Source organism: Herpailurus yagouaroundi, unplaced genomic scaffold, assembly GCF_014898765.1.
Source record: "Herpailurus yagouaroundi ecotype Mexico unplaced genomic scaffold, PumYag 141, whole genome shotgun sequence".
NCBI classification, from domain to species: Eukaryota; Metazoa; Chordata; class Mammalia; order Carnivora; family Felidae; genus Herpailurus; species Herpailurus yagouaroundi.
This window is the reverse complement of record NW_024412396.1, coordinates 75,049,282-75,060,039: the sequence shown is the minus strand read 5'-3', so window position 1 is coordinate 75,060,039 and position 10,758 is coordinate 75,049,282. Positions and strand designations below refer to the sequence as shown.

At 53.9% G+C, this 10,758-nt stretch overlaps 1 protein-coding gene across 6 annotated transcripts in view; it reads right to left on the bottom strand.

The window, feature by feature from the left end:
• TDRD9 (tudor domain containing 9) overlaps window positions 1–10,758 on the bottom strand; it is a 121,233-nt gene that overhangs the window by 12,445 nt on the left and 98,030 nt on the right. For all 6 annotated transcript variants that reach the window (XR_005791243.1, XM_040478348.1, XM_040478349.1 and 3 more), the window contains 3 exons: window positions 9,326–9,435; window positions 8,730–8,826; window positions 2,361–2,499 (listed from right to left, as the gene is read on the bottom strand). Coding sequence is in view for 5 of the 6 variants with exons in the window: in XM_040478348.1 (XP_040334282.1) it covers window positions 2,361–2,499; window positions 8,730–8,826; window positions 9,326–9,435 (346 nt within the window). In the remaining variant the exon portion in view is untranslated. The remainder of the gene's footprint in view (window positions 1–2,360; window positions 2,500–8,729; window positions 8,827–9,325; window positions 9,436–10,758) is intronic.

Here is a 10,758-nt window from a genome sequence, read left to right as displayed (position 1 = left end):
TGTGTGTGTGTGTGTGTGTGTGTGTGTGTGTGTGTGTGTGTGTGTGTGTTTCAATCACACACCTTAGTTCCCCTCCTTTGTGAGGGGCAGCCTGTGTGTGGGTTGACAAGCACACGGGGTCACGCATCCACCAGCTGAACACCCCAGAGAGGAGCCCTTCTGCTCTGGAGTGACCACCAATCCGCTCTGTCCTTTAGTTTATCCTTCCCCAGAATGTCACGTGAATGGACTCTTAAAATAGTAGCCCGTGAGTCCTGGCTTCTCCTACTTGGAAACACGCATTTAAGATTTATCCATGGGGTGCCTGGAGGGCTCATCATCTCACAGTTGGTGGGTTCAAGCCCCGCGTCGGGCTCTGTGCTGATAGTTCGGAGCCTGGAGCCTGCTTCGGATTCTGTGTCTCCCTCTCTCTCTGCCCCCGCCCCCGCTCTCTCTCTCAAAAATAAACATTAAAAGAAGTTTTAAGAGAGACTTGTTTGTGTCGTTGCATGAATCAACCACTCATTCCTCTGAAGTGCTGAAGAGCATCCCATCCCACGGCCATCCCGCACTCCCCCCGTTGAAGGACATCTTGGCTGCTTCCAACTTTCAGCAATTATAAACGACGAGCGACGCAATCGACATTGCCAAATGGATTCTCTGTGGATGTGAGTCTTCAAATCTCTTAGAGAAAACACTTTGAGGTGGGACTGACGGGTCTCACGGTGGATGTGTGCTCTGTCTTCTAAAGCTCTACCTCCTTTCTGCGTCCCGAGTCCCTGCTGCTTCACATCCTCGCCAGCACTGTTGTCAGTTTTTTGGATTTCAGCCATTCTAACGGGCACGTGGATGTACGTCATGGTCTTAACTCGCGTTTCCTTGTGACTAGGACGCTGCTGTCCATGTTTTCGCTTACTTACGTTTTTAATGACTGGCTTGCGTATTATGATAAAAGTCCTTTATCACATACATGATCCGCAAGCATTTGCTCCTCGTGAACGGCCCATCTCTTCATCCTCTTAGCCGGGTCTCTGGCACAGCAGGTTTTAATTTTGACAAAGTTCAGCTTCTCCTTTCTTCTTTCACAGACTGTACTTTAGGTGTTGCATCCAGAAACTCCCCTCCAAATCCAAGGCCATCCAGATTTTCTCCTATATTTACTTCTTGAAGTTTTATATTTTACAATTAGGACTATCAAGGAGTATCTTTAAGTCCCAAAACACCTTAGAGTGAAAGTTAAGTCAATAAAATGAAAACACCGACAACTGTAACCACAGCACCCTGGGGGATAAGGGCGGGCTCGGCGCAGCTCACCATAGCGCCTGCCTTCTTCCTCCACCCCCTTCTACGCAGTTAGGCCGACCTCACCTAGTTCGTGCAACTTCTGAGAAGGAAAAGGGCCACGTACTTTACAGCAGCGCCGTTCAAACTACCTGTGGTGGAGGACCAGCTTTCTCACTTTGCAAAATGCACCAAAACTGAATTACTAGAACAACAAACTATAAAAAACACAAGCATATAAAACATAAGCCCACATTTTTCATGATCAGATTCAAAAGCCATAAAATGACTTTGTCAGCCTGCTCCCTAAGTTTCTAAGTGCTTAACCTTGCCCGCTACATTTATCGCGTCCCGGCCCCGCACAGACACACGCGGCCGCACCGCTACGCGCTCAGCAGCCCGTCCACCCTTGTCGAGAGGCTGAAGCCGAGAGCAGGATTCCGCTTCCTCGCTTCCCACCGCGGACCAGCAAGGATGTGCAGCTAGTATGGACCCGGAGGGAGGCACGGACAGAGATCCCCAGCAGTCCTACTGGCCTGGTGTTTACTCCCACTGCCCAGAAAAGCCTCCTGTGCCCAGAGATCCCACAGGAGAAATTCAGAGAGCACCGTCTCTATTGGGAAGCTACTTCCTACAGAAAAGGGAAGTAAAATAGGCAGGTTAAGGGACAGCAAGCACCTCTGGGGCCAGAGACGTAGGTGTGTCTTTAAAGGTCCATGTCAGGGGCGCCTGGGTGGTTCAGTCAGTTAAGCGTCTGACTTCGGCTCAGGTCATGATCTCACGGTTTGTGGGTTCGAGCCCCGCGTCGGGCTCTGTGCTGACAGCTCAGAGCCTGGAGCCTGTTTTGGATTCTGTGTCTCCCTCTCTCTCTGCCCCTCCCCCACTCATGCTCTGTCTTTCTCTCTGTCTCAAAAATAAACAAACATTAAAAAAAAGAAGAAAAAATTTAAAATAAATAAATAAATAAATAAAGGTCCGTGTCAGACACTGCGCTGTTAAATGGGTGTACAAACCAACCGAGAAAGAGAGAGAGAGGGAGAGGGAGAGGGAGAGGGAGGGGGGGGCGGGCAACTACTACAGTGCTGATGAGTCAGTCTTACCTCTATGATATCCTCCACGTTGAACTGAACATCAAATGCTAGCTCAATGTCATGCTCTGGCAGGATAGGGGCCCCCGTGGTTGGATTCCACCCCAAACCACAAAGGACTCCAGTATAGTTTTTTCCATCCCGATCAACCCTAAATGAAAAGTTTTTAGAAGAGTTAGTATTTTGAAATTGTTAACCCATTGTTTCAACGTTAAAGGAACTGGCCAATAAAATCATTGTTCTGCCAGACCTCGTACAGCAACTAATTTTGTTTATTTTTGCATTTTCTCTCCCGGTGTTTACATCAGAAACAACAGAGGCTATGTAGTTATAAGGACGGTAAATGTGTTTATCAGTCCGTTATTTAGGTTTCTATTTCTCACTGCAGCACAGAACATAAAGACTATTTTATCGCATTCAGTCTTTTCCTTCCTTCGAGTTCTTCCCATGGGTTAAATTCTTATTAGTGAGGTTTCCACAGAATATTTATGGCTTGTGAAACAAGTCTAGCACTTAGAAGCTTACAAGATGTTATGTCCCACCTTCCTACCCTGAAACAGCTGTACACACAACACAGAGCGTTACATCCTCCTTTAACCAAAACCTGCCCCCTCCCTCCAGCACCGCACCCTGTCACTTCCATGTTCAACACATCCTTAAACCTGGTGACCCCTCCATCTCAGCTGCTACCAGCCTGGTCCAAGCCATCGCCACTTTGCACCCAGACTCATGCGATCCCTTTCTGACCCATCTTCCCCACACCTACTCCTGCTTCTTCCAGTCTGGCTCCCACGCAGCAGAGAGTGTTAGTTTTTCAAAACAGACCCAGGATTTTTTTTTTTTCTCCTCCCATCATTATAACAAAAACAAACCCAGTCTTAAGGGTGGTTTCCTGTGCCATTTTGAGAAAAACCAGAGCCTGCTGCAAGCCACGCAGCATCCAGTGCCCGCTTCGCTCCCCCAGGTCATCTCAAACCCACGTTCTCCCTCCATCCCTGCGCCAGGCTCCAGCTCCCCCGGCTTCCCTACAGGCCTCTCTGCCAGGCTCCTCCCGTGGAGACCCTTCCTCTGCCCGTGGGCTCCTTCTTTCACCCCAGATGTTAGATTAAATGACAGCACCACAGCCCAGAACAGGCTCGACAATATAAAATGAACAGATATTGGGGTGCCTGGGTGGCTCAGTTGGTTAAGCATTGGATCTCAGCTCAGGCCATGATCTCATGGTTTGTGAGTTCGAGCCCCACGTGGGGCTCTGTGCTGACAGCTCAGAGCCTGGAGCCTGCTTCAGATTCTGTGTCTCCCTCTCTCTCTGCCCCTTCTCGGCTTGTGCTCTGTATGTGTCTCTCCCTCTCAAAAATAAATAAAAACATTTAAAAATAAAAAAAATGAAATACCTTTTCCCATAATTTATATCAATAAAGTTTTGTTTTTTTTAATATCAGTTTTTTTTAATGTTTATTTATTTTTGAGACAGAGCATGAACGGGGGAGGGGCAGAGAGAGAAGGAGACAAAGAATTGGAAGCAGGCTCCAGGCTCTGAGCCATCAGCACAGATCCCGACGCGGGGCTCGAACTCACGGACCGCGAGATTGTGACCTGAGCCCAAGTCGGACGCCTAACGGACTGAGCCCCCCAGGCGCCCCAAGTTTTGTTTTTTTTAATCAACAACGTTTTGATGAAAATAATCTAGGCAAAAAAAGAGCTTTTTTCTTAGTCCTAAAGATATACATACACACACAACAGACTTCTTTTTCACTTCAATGAAAATGAAAGAGAATCCCACTTCAAGTGAAATCAAAGACCCAGAATTCAGACTGGTAAATACGGTGCTGAGCATTTGCTATACAAAATGATTGCTGAAGTGTTCCTTTATAAACACTATGCTCCCCACGTTTTTAATAGAATATCACTTACTATTATTTCAGTTTATACAAAACTTTTCCAGAACACAGATAACAGCCCAGGTCACCAACAGTACGACTAACAGCTGCTCATCAGTGGCCCTCACATGTGGCAACACATGCTCATCACCACGGACGGTCCCCAGATATTCAGCCTGGAACGGACCCGCACCTGCTCATCTGCTCTACACCTGAAATCAATAAAGGTAATTAAAACACCGGCTTTCGTTCTTTTCTGAGGATCCTAAAAACTTACGGGACCCTAAGACACAGTAATCAGGACCACAGAAATATTTTTACTTCCTTTATGACCACATTTAAACTCAGACCGACAACAGCAAAAGTCACGACAGGATCCAAGCAAGTGGGCTCGGTGCAGACACAGCAAGGACATGCCAGACGAGCAAACCGTCCAGAGACAGCTTACATAAAGGAGCTCACGTTTATGGGAGCTGACAGCTGCCATGCTTGTTAGAACCAACTTCTCCAGACAATGACGTTTAAAGTAAATACAACAGAAGAGGAGCCTGTCCTGCAAGCTCATACGTTACAGCTGTCTACACGAGCCAAAGAAGGAAACATAGTTCCTCTAGTCAGTCTGAAGCCTCCCTATAAAAACGTTCCCTTAAATATTCTGCAACATGCACCATAGTAATCTGCAAAGTGCTGTCCGCCCTTAAACACAGGTTTGAACTGAGCAGCTCCAATTATATGCGGATTCTTTTCAATGAATACACTGGAAAATTTGGGGGGCATCTGTTGAAAAGAACATTTTTCTCTAGCTTCCCCGATTGTGTGAATACAGTACGTAAACACACAGAACACACAAAGCGTGTGCACCTACCCCAGGTTATCAGTAAGGCTTCCGGTCAACAGTAGGCTGTGTTGTTTGAGGGACAACTGTGTTTGTTCAAAGTGTACTGAGATTTCCAAATCCTGCCAAGGCCACTCCCCGGGGAAGGACCTTCCGCCTCCTTCGGCTTCCCCGCGATGCTGCCAGGAGCAGCCAGGGCAGGACGGATATCCCTCACGGCAGCTACCGTCTCCGGGCACCGTGCTGCGCCCGTGAGCTCACCACTGCCCTTCTTTACAGATGGGGACGCGTCAGAAGCTGGAGGGGCACCTGGCATGCCCCGGGGCAGGCAGCAGGGGGCATGCCAGCCAGGGAGCCCAGGTCTACCTGCCGCCACAGCCTTCCCGCCAGACCCGACAGCACCCCCTCCCGCTCTACATTCCAGTCACCTCACACTTCCAATACTTAAAGACACCTTTGGGGCGCCTGGGTGGCTCAGTCGGTTAAGTGTCCGACTTCAGCTCAGGTCATGATCTCACGGTCTGTGAGTTCGAGTCTCGCGTTGGGCTCTGTGCTGACAGCTCGGAGCCTGGAGCCTGCCTCGGATTCTGTGACTCCTTCTCTCTCTGCCCCTCCGCCTCTCACTCTGTCTCTCTTTCAAAAATAAACAAACATCAAAAAAAAAAAAATTAAAAAAAAAAAAAAGACACCTTTGCTGTATTCCCCAATTTTCTCCAGCTTTTTAAAAACAGAGGTAGATCAAGATGTTTTAAATTACAACAACGGTCCACGACTACACTGAACAATTCAGATGACACGGCGGCATACAGAAGGCGGCATGCCGTACAGACAGGGAGGTCAGGAGCGCGCATCTTATGTGCTGTTTTCATGGTGCAAAGCGGACGCTTTCCAGTGAGAAGTGGGGTCTTGGATCCCAGGCCTCAGGTCTGAGTGGGACAGTGGCCGGAGCAAATCTCACCGTGGAACGCTTCGGAGGTCGCTCATCAAAGGGGACACGGCTTCCACTCAGCTCTGTCAGGACGCTGGCCATGGGCACCCAACCACCAGGCCGCGAGGAAGCCCCGACGAGCCCTTGCAGACGCCACCCGCGGAGGCCCTGGCGAGCAGAAGCCGAGGCCCCGGGCCACCAGCCACGTGAGCAGAAGGGCGGAGGCAGGGTTTCCACGGGAGCCGTCGGGCCTCCTGCTGAAGACCCGCTCACCGCAGGGCTGTCCCTGGCGGCCGCTGAATCCCTGCCACAGCAACCAGAGGGCTGATGGCTGATGTGCCACGCGGCCAGTCAGTGGAACAAACGGTGAGAGAGTGAAAGTTCCCTTTTAATCCACTGCCGTCATCCATTAACGGGTTTGCCTGGCGGGGCTTTCTGTCGCTTTAGCAGAGTTCTCCTCCCCCGGCCTCCGCAGCACCCCTGCCCCATGGAGCCCTCCCCACCACCCCCTGCCCAGCCGTGAGGACTCCGGCGGGAGGTGAGGGCGGCCAGCAGAACGCACTCCTGGAGACGCTGGGCTCGCCACCGGCGCAGGGGACAACGCTCCAGCAGGCTCTCCACGCAGAAGCACCCGGGGCGGGGGCGGCAGGAGAGGCGAAGCCCACCCGGGGGCAGGTGCGCCGAAGGGCGACCGGAGGCAGAGGCGACAGGGGAGCCAGCACCGTCAGGGCTCGGTCACCGGGCTCGCAGAGGGGTCGTGAGCTGCAGCTGGTCAGCGGCCACCAGGCGCGGGAGAGGGGACCGCGGCCCTCCCTTTTCTCCGCCCAGTGCGAGAATAAAGTCCCTCCTTATCCTCTCCGAAGGGACCTTTTGCTCCCTCGCCTCCCGCCACCACGGACGCCACGTTGGAGATGGCAGACCTTCCCCTTGGTCCCCGGGTGGCCGCCAGCGTCGACAGGACTGCGTGGACCCTGCACCGAGGGCCGCTGGGGACGGGGCGCCTGGTGCGGGGGGAAGGCCGAGTGCGCCCATGTCAACTATCGCGTCCCCCGCAAGCTCCTCAAGCACAGCTGCTGCTGACCCCACAGATTACAAAAGGCTCCCCCAGCTGACCAGAGGCAGGGCTCCCCTGACGAGGCGCAGCCCACCGTCCCCTCGTGGGCCCACCTGGCGGAGCCTCCGTGTTTGGATGGCCGGCATTCCCCACGCGGTCACAGAAAGCGCCCCATTCTGGCTCCCTTAACCTAAACTCAACCAAATGAGCGTGAAGTATGGGCTACGTGCAAAGTACCACCTTCCCCCTCTGACGCTTGTTTTTGTTCTAGAAAGATGGTGATTTAAATACCATCGATTTCCACATTTCTTGAGTGTCTCTATCATGTAACCACTTGCGCTTTGGAGATTTGAAACTAATACCCGGAGTCACACAAACCCTCCAAAAGAGCACATTTACAGGGAAATCGAAGCAGGAGCTTGGTCTAGTAAGAGGCAAGGACAGTGCAGTGTCCAGGTATTCCCGGAGCCGTGCCCCTGCTCCCACACGGTGGCGCCCTTCCTTGTTAGACAAGGACACGTGCTGCAGTTTTTACAGGTCTGTCCGCCCCGCGGAGGACTCAGAAGACACCCCATTCATCAAGATATTTATCAGCTCATTATGGCAAAATTAGAGAGAGGCCCAATTCCAACATTTAAAGGCATATTAAATCCTTTGGGGACAAGAGCAGGTTGGAAACAAATACATATGTGAATAGAGTAGGGCAGTGTTTATAAAAGCCATTTTACGTCCACTCTGCAATTTCTAAAATGGGTAATTACAAAGACGTCATAACATGAAAATGCCTGTATCTGTGGAAAAGGACGCAGTACGACAAACACCTAAAAACAAAAAATATATATAATACTGAAAATAAATACGCTAAACGTTTAAAAATGATGATGCTACTTTTTTCCCATTCAGCTTTTTCCAGATTTTTCTAAGGAACGCACGCTTTCAGTGGGAAGCAAGACCCTACTCAGCTGTCGTCTACACTGCAACAAGCACCATCTGAGACCACACCGGCAGACCGAGCAGGTGCATGGAGAGAGGGTCGAGCAAGCGGCAGGGTCGGGTGGTCCCGGGGGGGGGCGTGCGGCCTTCCCAGAGACCAGACCCCGTTTCTCCGCAGCCACTGCCCTCTGCAGACGCCCACGAGTGCTTCCTTGGCAACACCCCGACTCTCAAGTGAAAAGCTCACGCGGCGGCTGTCCCCACGTAAGGGTGCCCCGAGGTCTCCCCCCAGCTCACCGCCCTCTCCGCTACAGCCTCCAGAAGAAATCACTGTTTGGTCGAGGCATCAAAAAGAGCTACACCAGTAGGACACAGCAGTGCGCCTCCTCCCCCATGGTCACCAGCCCCGGGGGGGGGGGGGGGGGCGGGAACCAGGCGTCCCGTGGACAGCCAGCCGGGAGCCTGAGAGCAGAGTCACACCTCGGCCCCTCTCCAACAGGACGCCCGCCCCGAGCCCGCTCCCAGCTCCTCCTGTCCCTCCCCCAACCCCTCTCTCACTCATGCCCCGCGGGACTGGAGCTCTCCCCGAGCCCACTGCAGGCGTGTCCCCGCAGCAACCGCTCCCATCGTGCCCAGGCAGGCGCGGCCGGGGTTCTGGGTCTCCTCTCCAGGGGAGGGGGCGCAGGGGTGCGCTCGCCCACCCAGGTCCTCGCTCCCCGAAGCCCGGACTAAAGGACGACGAGCCCCGCACCTCAGCTCCATCGCAGGTGCAAAGAGCACAGTGAGGAGAGCCGGGAGGCCGGGGATGTGGGGCATCAGAGAGGTCTCTCTCAGCAGCATGGTGGACCCTGCGGGACGGGCAACAAAGGCAGCGTCAGGGGCGAGAGTTGCTCTGCAGGACCCCGCGCCCTCCTGGCACACCCCTCGTCCCGTGTCCCCCGCTCCGCGGAGTCCACTCCATGGATGCACCCCACGGCACCCCACAGCGGACGCCATCAGACCTGCCGGAGACCTCTGTCTGCCTGCTCTCCTCTCCTCTCCTCTCCTCTCCCCTCCTTCCTTCTCACTGGGCCATCGGCTTTGTCCCAGGGCCAAGCCCTGTTCTACTCTGGGGACAAGCATGATGTAATGAATGACCGGCCCATCAAGAAACCGACACCCGCACCCTCGTATAAAAGGAAAGGTGATGCTCTATCTCTTAGCCTCGCAGCAGCTGGCGCGCTCAGAAAATGGCCTCCAACTGTGGCACAAATACACGCGTTCGCTGTCATCACGGGACAAACCACTCCTGGTAACAGAGCGGCTCAGGGAGAAGAGCACGCGGCAAGTGAACACAGCCCCGCTCACCGGTGGCGTTGACTGACAGGGAAGCCGCAACCAGCATCCTCTGGTAGAGGTCCTCAGGGGCGTCGCTGATGATGACAGAGTTGATGCTTTCCTTCTCGATCCAAACACACCTGAAAGGGGCGTCGGCAGGAGACAGAGGCTGAGCCACCCACCGGGCAGCGTGTTCCGTCCAACCCGCAGCTGGCACGACAGACACAGGCAAGCGCGCGAGCGCCACGCTCAACAGGTGCAAGCCTCTTAACGTCCCAGCGTTCCTTGGCGCCTCCTCTTCTCCCCCGGGACCGCCAGCTCCCACCCTCGTCTCTCGCAGGGCTCGGCCTCGAGCGACACCGCGTGCCGACAAGGCCCAGATCGCCACCTCCGTCCCAGGGGCCGGGTCCCGCGCTCCCAACCTGGAGGCCATCAGCTATGGCGCAGGCGGGCCCCCGGCCCCCCCTTCCCTTGCCAGCAGAGGCCCCGTGGCCACTCGGAAGGCCCTCCTCCGCTCTTCCCCTTCCAGTGTCACTGACTCTACTCTCACACCGGCCTGCTGACTCCACCCGGGAGCTCTCATGAAGTTGTCTGTTTCCGCACCTCCTGCTGGGGACTCGGCGTGGCCCACGATGTCCCCACCCGGGATTCCAGCAGTGGGCAGCCTCCAAAGTACGCTCCTGCCTGACAACCTCCTCCTCCGAGATCCAGCGTATTCTTCCTACTGTGCTCCGCACACCTTCAAGCGCCCACAGACCCCCTGCCAACCTTTCGGAACCGCAGGCTCTAGCAAAGGGCCGGTGGGCCCGAGCGCTGCACCCCTCACGGCTCCAAGAGGCGCCTGCTCTAGGCATCCAGCCGTCAGTTTACCTTGTAGCCAAGCGACTGTTTAAAGGGCACGGTAAGACTTTCCAACTGGCTTCAGATGTCGAGACCTCGCTTCTGGAGCTCGCCCTCACCACACAGCTCTGCAGCCCCTCTGTTTCTGCCCTCCCGCCAGCCTCACACGCTTATTCAGAAGTGCAGGGTCACGGCGAGGCCAACGCCTTCAGCCAGCCTTCACCGCCCCTCACTGCTGCTCCTCAGCCTCCCCTGCATTCCTCCTGTCACAGGATCTCTGGAAACCTCTGTGGCCTTCCGGGTGTGGTCAGGGGCCCCTCCGAGATGCTTTCATGATGTTCCAGAGCCTCACCAACCCATCCCAGGAGGACCGGTTTTCCCTCACACACCACCCCCCCTGGACCCACAATTTTGGAATCACACCGAGTGCATTTTGGTCACTATTGTTCCCCTCAAACCATAAACAGTTCCCAGAACACAGTGGCATTCACAGGGTTGCTGAATGAGTAACAATACAGAAAAAATGAAGTCTTGGTTGGAAGATTCTCAAAAAGGTCTTACACAGAACAGCTTTCATGTAAGAGACAAAGAGTACCTCAGATCTGGAGGTAGGAGAGAAGGAG